Source organism: Camelus bactrianus, chromosome 2 (assembly GCF_048773025.1).
Source record: "Camelus bactrianus isolate YW-2024 breed Bactrian camel chromosome 2, ASM4877302v1, whole genome shotgun sequence".
Taxonomy (NCBI): Eukaryota; Metazoa; Chordata; class Mammalia; order Artiodactyla; family Camelidae; genus Camelus; species Camelus bactrianus.
In genome coordinates this window covers 118451789-118468227 of record NC_133540.1, presented here as the reverse complement: position 1 = coordinate 118468227, position 16439 = coordinate 118451789, and the positions used below count along the sequence as shown (strand labels likewise).

At 35.9% G+C, this 16439-nt stretch overlaps 1 protein-coding gene across 3 annotated transcripts in view; it reads left to right on the top strand.

Moving 5' to 3' along the window:
• The window catches only part of ANAPC4 (anaphase promoting complex subunit 4), a 34035-nt gene extending 17822 nt beyond the window's left edge, over positions 1–16213 (top strand). For all 3 annotated transcript variants that reach the window (XM_074349648.1, XM_010963039.3, XM_074349656.1), the window contains 13 exons: positions 2142–2197; positions 4622–4668; positions 5876–5932; positions 6271–6327; positions 8196–8289; positions 11600–11697; positions 12265–12326; positions 12406–12444; positions 12541–12642; positions 13452–13526; positions 14519–14692; positions 15362–15485; positions 15858–16213. In XM_074349648.1, coding sequence (XP_074205749.1) covers positions 2142–2197; positions 4622–4668; positions 5876–5932; positions 6271–6327; positions 8196–8289; positions 11600–11697; positions 12265–12326; positions 12406–12444; positions 12541–12642; positions 13452–13526; positions 14519–14692; positions 15362–15485; positions 15858–16085 — 1213 coding nt within the window. In that variant the 3' untranslated portion in view covers positions 16086–16213. The remainder of the gene's footprint in view (positions 1–2141; positions 2198–4621; positions 4669–5875; positions 5933–6270; positions 6328–8195; positions 8290–11599; positions 11698–12264; positions 12327–12405; positions 12445–12540; positions 12643–13451; positions 13527–14518; positions 14693–15361; positions 15486–15857) is intronic.
• The last annotated feature ends 226 nt before the right edge of the window (positions 16214–16439 follow it).

The following is a 16439-nucleotide window of genomic DNA, read 5'->3' as shown; positions in this document are numbered from 1 at the left end:
AGATAGTTGGTGGTTGCCAGCAAGTAGGATGCTTGAAATTGAGATTTAGGAAGTTCAAGTTGGTAATGACTGTCTAGGGTGTGAACTTTGGAATTACAGCCAAGGTGAGATGGAGGATGAGGTCGTTAACCTGAGCCATGCTATTGAATTTTCTATTATGGTAGTTCTGTCTTTTAATTTCTCAAAGTGTTTTCCTATTTGTTGAATCATTTTTCAAAGCTCTGCTCTTGTTTTGTGAATGACATCTTCTCACAGCTCTCTAAGGACGTTAATTAGATTTTTTTAAAAGTCTCTGCTGCTCCCTGAATGATCTCCTCTTCATGTGTCACTTTACTGTTTATGCTGGTCTGTTGTTGCAAGTTTGCTTTGAATACCTGGTGCCTCATTGCTTATATTTATTCGTTAGGCAATTTAAAGTTGCTTGCAATTGCTGGGTGCAGGGGCAGCCCAAAGGCAGCACGGGTGCCAGAACAGGCGGGCCTGTGCTTGGGCAGCCAGGGCCCGCCCAGATCTGCCTCAGCTCATCCCAGTTTATTCAGCTTCTTCGAAGAACTCTTTTTCAGTGTGGAAGGTAGTAAATGCCCAGGTGTTCATTTGTTTTGGAAAGAACACTTTGGCTACTCTGTATTTCGGTTTGTCCTCCTTTGTTCAGCCCCACAAATCATCCTGATGTCTTCTGTTGAACTTGACGTTTCTAAGGACTGAGTGTCCCCGGGTTCTGCAGGGCGGATGATGCCTTGCTACCCTCTTCACTGCCTGCCACTTGGCCGCCTCTGTTGAGCTTCACAAGTCTTCTGTTGGCTTCTGACATTTCTGAAATTTGTTTTAATTTTTATCTCTTGTCCTCTTTCTCTGTGTTAGTTGATAACACATACACCCTCCCCACCAATCCACCATCATTTTAATGAGGTTTTAGAAGGTAGAGCTTATTATAGATATGTTCAAAGGACAAAATGGGAGGAGAAATGACATTACTTTTCCTGTATGTTGAATTATTTTTTGGTTCACCATATTTGCAGGCAGTAAACACAAAATATTAAACTGTCTATGATCACCTTTTAATATGAATGAAAGGTAGATGATTTAATTTCTTGATCCTTTGAGATAAGTAGAATATAGTGTTATTTTAGGTTATAATGGAGAAACTGAGGCAGTGAGAGTTTTGATGTTAGCCTATAACAGATCAGCAGATCAGTGGTTGCCTGGGGTTGGGGTGCGAGTATTGATTAGGAAAGGCAGAAAGGAACCTTTTTCCTTTTTTTCATTTTTGCTGCAAGAGTTTTGATCATAGTGTTTGGTAGCACAAGAGATGTCACAGTCTTTTATGTCAGGTGTTTCACTGTATACAGACAGGTTAATGATACTGACCTACTTCTCCAGCAGTATTATGAGACTTAATGCTTTAAAGGAACTTTGAGATTTAGGGGCAAAAAGTGCATGTATTATTTGCTTAGAGTAATTATCTTAACAAATGGGAGCTTACAGAGATTTTTTTATAAAATGATATATATCTCTATATTCAGAAACAGTTTCATCAAAATGAAGATGACTTCCACTTATAACATTTAATTTTGGGGGTGCATTTGTGTAAAGCCCAAGGAAATTCAATTTCTGAAGTCTGTTATTGTAGGATAAAAGAATCATCTTCCAAAAATAATGGCTTTTGATATAAGACATAGTGATAGCGACATAGTACAGATTTATAATAATGATTTTCTATTGTGGTTGATTTTTTTTCTTCTTACTGATCAGTGAGTACTTTTTTAAACTGAGGATAATGCTGAAAGCTGTTTTTTTCTGTTCTTTTTTTTTTTTTTTTTAATTTCCAAAGCTAGAAAAGGATTTCATGCTTTACTGAATGCTAGGAAAGACTATTACACAGTTTGTGTCAAGGGTGTTGTAATCAGTTAGAATCTGAGTTATCTGCTTTATTTTTGAAAAGAATCAGGATTTGCTCTTTTGAAGTTCTATTTTTAGGTTTGTGTTTGATTTGTAAAATCTGTTCTAAAGGCTTAAATGTCATCCATATGGGATATAATAATAGAACAGTAAGGATTACTACATTCCACAACAATTGAACAATGATACCTGAGCCCCATGTAATAATTTCACTTCTGATTTCTTTTATTTTTATCTTTTAGAGTTATAGATAGTAGTATGAAAAACTTCAAAGCATTTTTTCGGTGGCTGTATGTGGGTAAGTTAATTGAATGAAACATTCTTTTTTTTTAATATTTTTTAAAAAATTGTGAGAGTATCAATTTAGAATATTTCAATTATTCTATGAAAATTTTAAATGCCTATAGAAGTACAGAAAATAGTATAAATGACCCTCTCCCCAGTTCTACCCTCTTCTACCCTCTACCCAGTTTCAGTTTTCAACACATGGCCAGTCTTATTTCTTGTCTACACCCACCCATCTCCATCCCCTGTAAATATAATTTCTAGCATTGATTGTCTCTATCACTCACTGATAATTAATCCTTTTTTACCTTATAATGTCTCCTTCAGTTAAGATAACATTTTTTAATCTCTACTTTGTATTAGTCACTGTTAGGTGTTATATTTGGAGGACAAGGGGAGGAGAAAAAAATAAGACATAGCCTCTGCCCGTGAATAACTTAACTCCTGTCTTAGACTTTGGTCTTCTGTCTGTAGATCTGTGCCATCCATTACGGTAGCTACTGGCCATGTGTGGCTATTTAAATTAGTGGAAATTATATACAATTATATGCCTAGTTCCTTAGTCACGCTAGCCACATGTGGTTTGTGGCTGCCATGTTGGACAACACAGAACTAGGACATCTCCATTATCACTTATAGTGGACAGTGATGCCTGAGCTAAGTGGAATGCAGACGATTTCTGGCCTTTCTTTGTGTCTCCGCAGTATCTTTGCATTTTTGGTAATTAACAAATAGCTATTGGGGAGGGTATAGCTCAGTGGCAGAGTGCATGTTAGCATGCATGAGGCCCTGAGTTCAATCCCCAGTACTTCAGTAAAAATAAATAAAATAAATCTAATGACACCCCTCGCCAAAAACAAAAACAGTTGTTGAGTTGATATTAAATACTTTTCTGCTCACCCTACAGGGCATGCATATTTTATTTGGGCACATTTCTACTACTATTTTTGTGACCCCTCAATATCTTTGAAATAATTTAGCGTACATTTCCCTCCAACATATGCACAATTTAATTGTTAATGGAATTTATCCCATATTTGTTAAAATTCTAAAGAGTAAAATAGAATTACCTGTAATGTGCTAACATCCCTTAAACAAATGCCCAAATCTTATATCTGAGATTTTTAAAAAAAGACTGTATATTTGTTAGCCTAATATAATTGTTTTAATTTTTAAAAAATGTGATCTGCAGATGTTAACATTTAAAATTCTTAGATTTTTCTCAAAACCATACCAACACTAGCCAGAATGGGGAGCCAAAGTGTTTATCAGGCCAGCCCATTTAATATCAGAGTTAATTAGAACAAATTACAATATTAAAACTAAATGAAACCTTAGAAGTGATTTTCTTTTACAGAAGTAGTAGCTTGGTTTTACTTACAATTACTGGAGTAATCGGGCAAATTATATTCTTATTGCATGTCCTAACTGTAATAAGAAGCTGGATTAGAAGACAAATGAATTACCACTCAGCCCTCATCCTTAGAGCATTGCAGAAAGCACAGTGGATTGAAGAACTGGAGACCTCACTGCAATCAGGCCCTGCCACTAGTTGGCACTCTGACCTTGGTTTGCTCTTTCTTAAAATGCAGGCTCTGTGAAGGCAGGACTGCTTTTATACTGCTGTGTCCCTGGTACCTGTATTATGCTCAATAAGTAGTTTTTGGATGGATAGATGAATGTGTGGAACTAGATTATGGCTGATTTTTCAGATCATTTGGAAGTTAGGATTAAAAACTATTTCTTAAAATAATCCGTATTTGCAGAAGCATGTCCAGCATACTTCTTCCTGACCAAGCATAAGCATGGTCAAGCACTATGCAAAAGCACACGCAGCACACTTCTTGACTTCGGTGAATGTAATATGTATAGAAAACACAGTATTGATGAAGACAACCTTAGCAAAGGACAAAAAGAGTCAACCACAGATATTAAAGGAAGTGTATAAATATGTATATGGACATATGTAAGTGTGTGTCTACACGTATAAATCTTACTGCAAATATCTTCATGTAGCAAAAAAGTCGAAGAGAGAGAAACGCATTTGTTTGGTATTCTAAGGCTCTCAGAAGAAAAAATTGCTTACACATTTTAAGAGAAGAAACATCACCAGGTTAGGAGGAATCCCTGCATGTGTAGTCTTAGCCCAAGGCAACAGTTAGGTTTCTTTGTCTGGAGTGGCAATGGGTTGAATTGAGGAGAAAATGAAAAATAATAGTTTCCTAAGATGGCTAGACCAAGCATTTTGAACCTGAAAATATGAATCAAATTTGAATTCTTCACCCTTGAGAAGAAAAATGTTTCCTTGGTGAAAAGAAGCTGTTGAAAAATGGAAAATTTAGTCCAGTGAGATACACTTAGTCTTTGGAATGCATCTGTAATTAAAATTATGTTTGTAGTTTCCCTCTAAAGATAATTTTAAAATTTGTGTTTCCAGCAATGTTGAGAATGACAGAAGACCACGTACTTCCTGAGCTGAATAAGGTAGTATATAGTAGTATTTTTGCTAATGTGTTTATATTGCCCTGCTTGAGCTCAGCTTTGCTGATCATCTTGGTAGTCTAATGCAATTATTAGTTAATAGGATGTTAGGTTCTAGACACAAGACAAATCCTAGTAAGCCTTTTTTTTAAAATTTGCATGTTTGATTTTTTTTTTAATCTCACAGAATGACTTTATTATGGCTACCTAAATTTATTGTTTTCATGTTTGTGTAAGATTTTATAATCTATATAACATAAGGTGTTTGGATTCTTTACTTAAACATCCTTAAATCTTAAATGCTTTTTATTTTCCTTGGAAATCTGATTCTTGGATATTAGTGCCTATGCTGACATCTAGTAAGCACCAGTTTCTTTCTGACTGTAAGAACTGTTACAAGTAGCAGTGGAGTCACCTTCTAGGAAGATCTTACAGAATAGGGGAAAATTCCCATTGGTTTCCTGCTGCTCACTCAACCTCACCCCTGCCCAAACTGTCTGATTCAGACAGAATGGGTAATTTCAAGCCTGAAAAAATGAGGAGCATTAAAATTAGCCTTGGTGGACCAGATGAGTTAGGGATCGCAGCTCTTAAACGAAGTAGATCTTTTGTGCTGTGAATGACTGGCCTTGCAAACCCAGAAGTTCATATTAGCTGTGCCTCTGACATCAATCTTAGCTTTATTTTGGAAGATACAATATGTTAGTTGTTGGGAGAAACTTCAATGTGTAATTTTTTGAGGGCTGAAGAACTGGGGCAGGGAGAAGGCAGGATCATCGAAAGAAGCAGAGGCCAATACTGAAGCAAGCAATGCTGTTGGGTTACAGCCCTTTATTCAGGTTGTAGCTGTTTATCTGGACTGATAGTCCCCTCCTCCCAAAGGAGGGACTCCACACACATAGTCTTAGTATAAGGCATAAAATAATAATCAGCTTTAGGCCATAAGGCCTTCTGTAGCTATTGAATTCACTGATTGGAAAATGGGTTTAAAGGATTTAATTATGTGCTTCTCAGAGCCTAGGATTTCATATTTTCAGAGTTGCCTAATTTGAATTTCTGTTGACATTTTCTTTGAAGGAACTTTGCCTGCTTGTCCTGTAGCTTTTAGTAGATAGTTTTAAAAGTCACATTTTTTTATTACATAATATTTTATTGGGAGGATTTCTTTTATGTTGATTTGTTTTCTTTTTGTTCCTTTTGGTTTTGATAGATGACTCAAAAAGATATCACATTTGTTGCTGAATTTCTTACTGAACATTTCAATGAGGTAGGAAATTGATATTTACATAGTGCTTTTTTTAAAAAAAAATTACAGTAAATCTCGGTAATGGTAAGAAGTAATTGAATTTAATACAATTTAATTGGCATTCTAACCAATTATGTATGCTTTTTAAACTATTAAACTAATTAATGGCAGTACTTGTTTATTAAACGTAAGGTATATAAATTGACCTTTTGATTGTATGTATGTCTTACCATCCAGAAAAGAAAAGAGTATCTGCCACCAACAGCTTTCTTAAAAAAACGGAGCTTTTGATTTAAATATAAGATTTTTTTTTCTTTGATGAGTTGACTTAAGAATTAAATTCTATTTATTCTTTCTAGGCTCCAGACCTTTATAATCGAAAAGGAAAATACTTCAACGTTGAAAAAGTTGGTCAGGTATGAGCTCTGGATTGAACTTAGTTACTAATTATTTTATTTTTAAAAAACTAATTTTAAAACTTTAGCAGTGTTAGTCTTTATTATAGAAAACTTTTTGAAAGTAATTTAATGGCAAATTATATAGTAGCCCTGCCCTTTTAGTAAAATAACCAAAGAGTAGCAGTTTTTAAACTTACTGGTCTCAGAACCCTGTTACATTCTCAAAATTATTGAGGGCTTCAGAGAGCATTTATGTGGGTTGTATCTATCAATAATAGACATTATTAAGTATTAGAAATTAAACAGAATAAAGAATTATTTATTTCTTAATTCACTTAAAAACAACAAACCCACTTTCTATTACATGCTAATATAAATATTTTTAATGAAAAGTAACATATTTCACAAAACAAAGTGAAGAGTGACATTGTTTTATAGTTTTGCATATCTCTTTGATGTTTGGCTTAAGCAAAGGCACCTATATTCTCATCCTTCTGTATTTGATATGTTGTGATATATTGTTCTGGGTAATGTGTATAAAGAAAGTCTGGTTTCACACAGGTATGTAGTTGGAGAGGGAGAAGTATTTTAATAGCTTTTTCTATAATTGTGAATATTCTTTGATACAACACCAAATTCTGACAGATGATAGTATCTTATGTTAGTTTCAATGTGTAATCTAAATTGCATCAGTGGACTTTTCATATTCTGATACATTAAAATTCATTCATCTACCTTCACTTTGGATGTTTCACCCCATGCATGATTTTGTAATATCACTATTGGTCATTTGGAAAAATTCACTGAATTATGAAGATCTTCCATGTGCTGACACCTTTCCTCATACATTATCCAAAAGTCAGATTCCATTCCATTCATATCATCTCCGGTCTCATCAGACAGTCTTTAACTACAGTAGGCTGCCGAGCACACAGTAGCAGGTACAGGTTTTTCAAAATTTCAATTTTTGCTTGAATGTTTAAATTTTATCTTTGGCAGCAAGTACTGTCAGTTGTTTTGCTTAAAGTGACAGGCTCATTTTACTTATTCAAGAAAATATCTGCCAAATACCCAAGAATGAATAATCATAATTAGTCTGCCAGTCATTCTTTTGAGTAAAAATGGAATTCCATTAACAACAAAGAAGTGCCTGGCTTGACTCACAACTACATTTTCATAAATGTTTTTCCTCATGATAACTGTCATGCTTTGGTATGCAGCAAGAGTGCTTTATTTATGCTTCCCAGTTCTGTCACTCAGAATATTGAAAAGATTTTGTAGATTTTTTGATCAAATTAATAATTTTAATAGTCTCATCAGAGATTAGTGAACCTGTTTGTGGCAAAAAGGAATACAGTGACTGTGGTTTGGGGCCACTACTTTGACTCTTGGTGACAGTGCCAGCAGTTTTCCTGACCTGTGCTTTTGACCATCAGTGCAGATGTCATTACAATGAAAAGAGCAAATAACGTCCTGGTACTATTATAAAAATAGTAATGAGCTCATGGATCTCTGAAAGCATCTTGCAGACTATCAGAGTAGCTTTAAGAACTACTGCCATAAAGTAGATTGACAGTTGATACTTTTCAAATTAATTTATAAACTTACATATATAAGTTTAAAATGTGCTTCATGAAAAATAGAGCATGAAATTTAAGCACAATTTATGGTCTCTACATCTACAGTATTGTAATCTTTTAGTAGTAGTTTGCCGCTTGTTCAGTTGCTTGGCATTTAACAAATTTTGGTCATCTCACAGAGTAATGTAGTTTACTGCACTTGGCAGTACAACAAAATAAACTTAAGTAGAATCACTTAATTATAAACAATTTTGGAGCCTAATTCTTTGGTGTACTAAACTTAAATTTTTAATTCTGTATTTCTAGTACCTGAAAGATGAAGATGACGATCTTGTGTCCCCCCCTAACACAGAAGGGAACCAGTGGTATGACTTTCTTCAAAACAGCAGCCACCTTAAAGGTATTTCATGAACCAAGTGGATTGTGGCCATATTTATATTTATTTGAAACCAGTACATCAGCAAGTGTGCTTGCTGAATACTTAACTAAGTTCTTTAGATTTATCTTTTGTGTTCGTTTTATTTGATTAGAGAAACAGTAAAATAATAAGTGTATGACATTACCATGATCAAAAATGCTGTTGTTAACTGTGATGTAGTAACATTGCTTATTTTAAGTATTGTACTGTCTGTTTTGCAACCTATAAAAAATAGAATATTGGGAAGAAAACTGTAGAGACTATTAGTCAGAGGAGTCTATTTTGCCAGTTCCAATTTATTAACTTTAAAGAGTATATAGTGCTTATAACTCTATTACAGTAATAATGCATGGCTGTGTGCTCCTGAGGTTGTATTTTTTTGTTTGTTTATGTGTTGTACCTTTCGTTCTCTAGGATGTTGATATAGACTTTATTTAGCCAACATTATTGGGATGCAGCTCAAAATAGCAACCATTAATTAAATATGTCAGAACTTCTCCATTTTAGATGAAAATGTTTTTAAAGCAGTTATTTCTTTGCTTTCTCAAAGTCGTCCGACCACAGTTTAGCTGTTTGTTCTATAGACATGCATGATCACCTCCTTGAATCCTCCCAGGAACCTGTGGAGTTGGTACTTGTTTTCCTCATTTTGCTAATGAGGAAACTGAAAGTTAGAGAAGGCGCAAGATGGTAAGCTAGAGTTAGGATTCTGCTAACTTCAGAGCCTGAGTTTTTAACTGGACTCTGCTTCTCTCTGGTGGCTGTTCAATCTGAATGAGTGAATGAAGGGGGAGGCAGAGAATTCTCAGGCCCAGGAGTTTGCTTGCTTATTGCTCTTTTGTTTTAGCCTAGAAGTCCAAATTCTTCTTCACAGCAGAACATATTTTATATTGCTTCAGAGTCTTAGGATCACTAAAGAGAAGTATTGATGTAGGTTAGCTGTTGAATGCAGGGAGAATAAAAGTACAGCTGACTCAGCTCACTCACTGTATTTGATCAGGATGCCCAAGGAGTAAGGAAGGATGCCTGGGGAGGGCTGACGGCAGTGTGCCAGGAGTGGTGGCACCTGGACCCTGTCACTGCATCGGGCATAATACCTACCCTGGGAACTTCGGGCTAAAAATAGATACTACCCATTTTTCTCCCCACGTCATCTGTGGCTGAATAGAAAGACCTAATCTTAGTTACAGGCCTCATGTTTAACTAGGATTCACTTTAGATTAATTCCATCTCTTAGATACTTAAGATTTTTCTAGTATGTGTATTTGGACAAGCTCATTAATCTCCCAGTTTCTTAGTCTAGTATGAAGCAAAACCGACTATCATCATGAAACTATTAAGAAACTTTAATAAAACGTCTTTCTAGCAATTTGCAGAAGTCAAGTGCTAAATACTTAAATGCTCGTGCCTTCTCGGGGGACGTGAGAGTCTGTGTGGTATGTGGGCAAAGGTGGGTGCGCTGGCAGCTGGGCTGCCTGGGCTGGAGTCGTGCTCTGCTGCTTCCTGCTGGTGGGGCCGAGGGCACGTTGGCTGGCCTCTGTGTGCCCCAGTTTTCTTATCTGTAAAAGGAGGATGATAATAGTGCCTCCCTTACACAGCTGTTGTGAAGATTGAATAAATTAATCTAGATAAAGCATGTAGGGTAGTGTCTGGCACATAACATGTAAGCAGTCAGTATGCGTCTGAGCTGTTTTTACTCAAAACACGTCTGACACCAAAATGAGAGGGTTTTTCCTTCTGAGTGAGACCAGTTTTGACACCAGTTAGGTGTCCTACAAGTCAATTCTGACACTAACTATGCAGCGTTAGCACCCGACTCCACGGGTTTAATTACTTAGTCCCACAAGACTGCCCCCACTTTAGAGTTCAGTCACGACTATCAGGTCCCCAGTTTAGCCACATTTCTGTCTCACTTGGCTACAAAGTTGGGGGTTCCCCTACCCCCCCCCCACTTTAGGTTTAGTAATTTGCTAAAATGGCTCACAAAACTCAGAAACACTTAACTTACATTTACTGGTTTATTATAAAGGATACAACTTAGGAATAGCCAAGTAGAAGAGATGCACAGGGCAAGATATGGGGGATGCCTGGGGCTTCCATCCCCTCTCCAGCCCACTGCCCTCCCAGCACCTTAATGCGTTCCTCCACCCGGAGGCCTTGGGATCTGTTGGTTATGTTTTTTTTTTTTTTTAATGGAGTTTTCATTATGTAGACATGATTAACTCACTGACTGTTGGGGACTAGACTCAACTCCAGGAGAGAGAATCCCTACCTGGAGCTTGGTGGGTAGGGCTGAAAGTTCCAAGCTTCTAATAACAAGGCTTGGTCTTCATGGGGACCAGCGCCCATCCTGAAGCTGTCTAGGGGCCTCATTAAAACAGAGGGTACCCTTATCATCCTTGTCACTCAGGAAATTCCAAGAGTTTTAAGGAGCTCTGGGTCAGGAACTGGGGACAAAGACCAAACTATCTTCTATGAAACCAATTAAAATGTTAGCATAATTAAAATTGCTTTTATCCAGCATAACTGAGCCATGAGGTGCTGTGAGAGGGGCCTACAGAGCACAGCGGAAGACGGTGGGCTTGGGAGTTGGACTTGGATTTGATTCATAGGTCTAGATTCATAGTCATTCTCATGCTGGCCAATTGCCTAAACCTCCTAAGCCTCATTTTTTTTTTAATCGATAAAAATAGAATGATGCCTACTTTATACAGCTGTTGTGAACAATAGAAATAACAGACAGAAAAAGAACCTAGTATACTTTGTCACTAAATGACAAATTATGTATAACTGTCTGTTGATAAAGTAGCCTTTTCAAAAGTAAAGAGCTTATTTTCATGGTACCCGTTTCTTGTCCTTTCTGTTTTCACTGCCATAGTCTTCCGAAAACAATACTGGATTGCTGCTTTTACTCCACTGTGGCAAAGAACAGAGAGAAATGAACTCTATTTCATTACATGTCTTATGATTCCCAGATCATCCCTTTCTTCTTACAGCCAACAGAAGCACACTGTTGGATTTTGGTGGGAAAAGTAAAATACAGAATAATAAGCTGCTGGGACTCAGCTTGTAGTAAGTGTGGTGGTTTTCAGTGGGCTGGCAGCAGGGGATGATGAAAGACAGAGGCATGGTCATTTTTAATGAGGTCGTGTGAAGGTATATTGTAGTGGCCAGGGAGAATTCCACCGTCAGATAAGCTGTGTGGGCTGGCTCTAGGAGTAGACTGCTTTCTCCTAATTGCCTGGTTTGTTATAGCTTTTTTTGGTTTTTGTTTGTTTTTGTTTGAAACCAGAAAGTCCTTTGCTGTTTCCTTATTATCCTCGAAAATCATTGCATTTTGTGAAAAGGCGGATGGAGAACATTATTGATCAGTGCTTGCAAAAGCCAGCAGTAAGTTTGAAAGAAATGCATGTTTTTGTGTAGGAGCAAGAATACCTACAATGTGGCTCACTTATGTAAACGATCATAGTTATTAAGATGAACCATATCAGAATGCTGATATTCAACTGTTTTGACTGACAAAAATGGCAGTTTCATAAGGTTCACCCTAATAGTTCCTCTTACTGATCATTTCTTGTATAAATTAAAAAATAAGTACAAGGTTATTGAAAGTGTTGGCATCTTTTAGTATTTTATTTGTTCCCAGAACAAATTTATTATAAATGGTCTTAGTTACAGAGCTGATGTGTCTGTTTACTACCAAAAAGTGGACGATTGATGCTGTGAGACCAGAAGAGGTAGTTTTTAACCTGCCATCGCTTGTCTCCAAGGTCCTTTTCAGCTCAGAATTTTCTCTCTTCCTTACTGTCATGACTGTCATTAAAGTTTCTTAGGTGAAAGTTTGGTGATATAGATGATTTTTTTACTAGACTTAAATAATGATGATCAGTCAGTTTCTGTGGAGTATTTATTTGTGTGTATGTACATGCTTTAATTATATTTTAAAATCTTGTTTAGGATGTAATTGGAAAATCGATGAATCAAGCAATATGTATTCCATTATATAGAGATGCTAGAAGGTAATTCTGTTTACCTTTTGGGTGGTATAAATTAGCAGCCAATTAAAATTTTTCTCACTTTTTTTTTCTTTTGTTTTAGTGAGGACTCCACACGTAGACTGTTCAAATTTCCTTTTCTGTAAGTGTGTGTTTCTCCCTATCTCGTGAACAGTACAGTTTTGTTCCATGCATTGATAGCTAAATATCATGTTTTGACATTAATTTTTTTCCTTAGGTGGAATAATAAAACGTCAAATCTACATTATCTTATTTTTACTATTTTAGAAGATTCACTTTATAAAATGTGCATCTTAAGAAGACATACTGATATTTCCCAGTAAGTATTAATCTGAAGTTTGAATCAAAGAGATAAGATTTTATTATTTTTTAATAATAAAACATATAGCTTCCCTTCCCTACATTTCAAGTTTTACTTAAGTTCCTTTATGACTTTAGGCTTGTTAACTGTTCTTAGTCTCAGTTTTCACATTATGAAGATGATATTACCAAATTAGGAAGATACACTATCCATTCTAATTCTAGATTATTTTTGTACTGGTGAATAGCTGTTACATGTAGAATTTTTTTTTTAGAGTTAGGAAAAATATAACAGCAAAAACTCAGGATTGTATCTCATGAATTTGTGGAAGTTCAAAACTGCATTTTGGGTTCCTTACAGAGAGAGTTTTTACCTCAGGTTAAGTATGCCTTTCATTAAGAAAGAGGCCTGGCCGATAGAGACTTTTTTTGAGAATCCAAATAAAAATTCTTAAGGATGAATCATATTCATAATGTTACTAGTATCTTAAATACTTTTACATCTAAATTTGAAGGAAATTTTTGATACCAAGGTGTAGCCAAAGAGAAATAATTTGGTTGTCCCAGACATCCTCATTTTGTAAGGTATCTTGCTACTTTGGTGACTAAGATTTTAAACCAATTTGTAATTTTGATACTAGGTTTATCCATCAGGGGTTTAAATTAATTATCAGAATTCTGGAGTGAGTGTAATGGTATTTTGGCCTGGGATTTGGTGATTAGGGAAATGTACATCACTGACCACCATGTTCTTTCAAGCATATTTAGATTATTCCCTATCCAAGTTGATCCACAAAGTCTCTTTTTTCCCCCTCTTCTTTCTTCAAGATCTGTAAGTAATGGACTTATTGCTATTAAATTTGGGAGCTTCACATACGCCACAACTGAAAAAGTAAGAAGAAGGTAAATCTTTTTTTTTTTTTTTAATTGAGGTATAGTCAGTTTACAATGTGTCAATTTCTCGTGTACAGCATAATGTTTCAGTCATACATATACATTCATATATTCATTTTCATATGAGAAGGTAAAGCTTGAATCTTGTTTGGATGAGATGTATATATAGTAAATACAATTACAGGAATATGGTTAGCCTCAGTTACAGTGATGATATTCTTAGAAGGCCTTTGTCACTTGCGCCATGTGGGGCTGGGTTGGTTACTTAGAGGATGATTTGACTTACAGTTGAATAGAACCTTACTGCCCTGCAGGAATTTAAGTAGTGTGATTTCCCATAATTAATACTTCTGAGCTCTCTGTCTGCTAAGACAGTAATGTAATTCCAGGGGGCAGATGGCTGATGGTGTCATTATGACCAACAGAGATGTGAGGTGGTGTCCTTCTCACTGCTGTGGGGTTTTCTTAGGGCACAAAGGGTAACAATACCTCTGTTATCCTGAGGCTTTGCAGGGGAAAGAGCTGACACTAATCCTAGACAGACCTTTTTCTCACTCTTTTCCCTACATAAAGGAAGTTTTTTATGATAGTGTCTTTGAAGTTGTTGTGTCTTTTCATATGTAGATCTTATTTTTACTTTTCATTCTAGTTAACTCTGTTTACTCAATATATATATGGTGTCATTCATGGAATTTCCACAGGCTTAAGTCCTGACCATTGAGGTCACAGGTTTTCTGGAACTGTGAGCCAGCTTCACAGATGTTTTTTCTTTTCATGTTTCCCTATTTTCAGGGCCTAGTTATATTTGTGTATAATCAGTACAACAGGTAACTGTGACTTCAGTGTAAACTAATGATATATTTTAAATGTTACCATGTAGACTGTCACTTGCTATTTTTATTGTCAGTTTTCTCTGCCTGGTATCAGTATAATGTTACATATGCAGTATTTTCTCAGTCATGATAACATCTTTGATATAACAAAAGTTATTTTAATTCTAGCACCTACAGTTGTTTAGATGCACAGTTTTATGATGATGAAACTGTAACAGTAGTTCTTAAAGACACTGTAGGACGTGAAGGAAGAGACAGACTCTTGGTCCAGCTGCCATTGTCTTTAGTGTATAACAGTGAAGATTCTGCAGAATATCAATTCACTGGGACTTACTCTACAAGGTAACTAACTCCGTAAGGCGGTCTTTCTGGTAGAACAGTTAAATTTTTTTTTTTTTAACGTATCTTGTATATTCTAGTTCTCTAGGTATGATAGATAATGGTTACTAAGGATAATCATAAAGTCAGCTGAACAGAAACACTCCTATTTTTTAACTGAAAAATTACTGGCTTCAACAGCTCTTCTGTCCTTTTGTTTATTATTATTAGTAAATGAAGAATTATTTGCTGGAGCAAGGTGGGGAATTATTTGGAGTGGAGAATGGAACTTCTGTTCTATTTTCAAGGGTAGCTTTAATCTCAGTTTGTAGTGGAATTATTTTAGATTTGCCTCTAGTGTTTTCCTTTTAGGATTAAGACCTAGGTAGCCATGTGGAGGATACATGGTCAATTCCAAGAGATGGCTTTAGATCGAGATTTAAGTAAGGAGATCTCTTCTCTAATTTAAAATGTGTCCATTTGCTCAGAAAGCTAAGTAAGTTTCCTGCCTTAATAAGATATTTGGAATTGCAATATTTTCATAGAATATAGTGACACAGCTTTTTAATAGAGTGGCTGGTAGATTATGTTGGAAGTGGGAATATTGGTAGAAATCAAACCCTGATACCACCCCTAGGAAGCTGGGCAGCAGAGCCCCATTTCACGCCTGGGTTTGTTTTCTTCCCTCTCTAGGCTAGATGAGCAGTGTAGTGCTATTCCCACACGTACCATGCATTTCGAGAAGCACTGGAGGTTACTGGAAAGTATGAAAGCACAGTATGTGGCTGGGAATGGTTTTCGAAAAGTGTCCTGTGTGGTAAGTATTTACAGATTGTTACCAAGAGTAACAGAAGGAAGTGACTTAGGATCTCTAAGCTCCTCTCAGTGTAAACATTTTGTGATGTAAAGCATTTATTGATCATGAGCATGTAGTGGCCTTAGCTGTATAGTTCTCTTGTTCTGAGAAAGCTTGTTTAGTAATTAATAATAGTTTTAGATTTTAATAATCATGTAATTGTCACTGTATGTGGAGATCCTTTTATACAAAATGAAAGCCTGATTTAGTGACTGTTGTAAATTGATGGGAATGTAACTTTCCTTAAACCCACTCTTTGCTTTGATTTCTGATTTCTAATTTTTTATATTAGTTATCTCATTTTTAAGTTTCTTTATTTGGCCTTTTCTTTAGTTAAGCTCGAACCTCCGTCATGTGAGAGTATTTGAAATGGACATAGACGATGAATGGGAGCTTGATGAGTCTTCAGATGAAGAGGAGGAGGCCGGTAATAAGCCTGTAAAAATAAAGGAAGAAGTGTTGTCTGAGTCCGAAGCAGAGAACCAGCAAGCTGGTACTGCTGCTTTAGCTCCAGAGATGGTCATTAAAGTGGAGAAAGTTGACCCTGAGCTAGACTCATGATCTAGCTTGCTGTTACTTTGTTATGTCTTATGTTAGAAAGGACATAGGAGGTGGACTGAGATGTGTTGAATCACTTAATTTTCTTTGTGAAATAAGCAGAAATAAACCGCAAATTTTATTTTTTTAAATTCTGCTTCATCTTCTCTCAGTGGGATAGCCACTGTGATAGACTTTCTCTTTGCTAAAACTTCTTTTAAATACTGTGTGCAGAACTAGTGTTTAAAGAAAATATCAATTGAATATGAAGAAAAAGTTCAGTCTTTCTGTCAAAAGATAGATATCAGGAATCATTCCTATATCAAGAAGAAATCATAGTTAGATAGTCATTCATCATGGGAACTTTTGATGCATTTA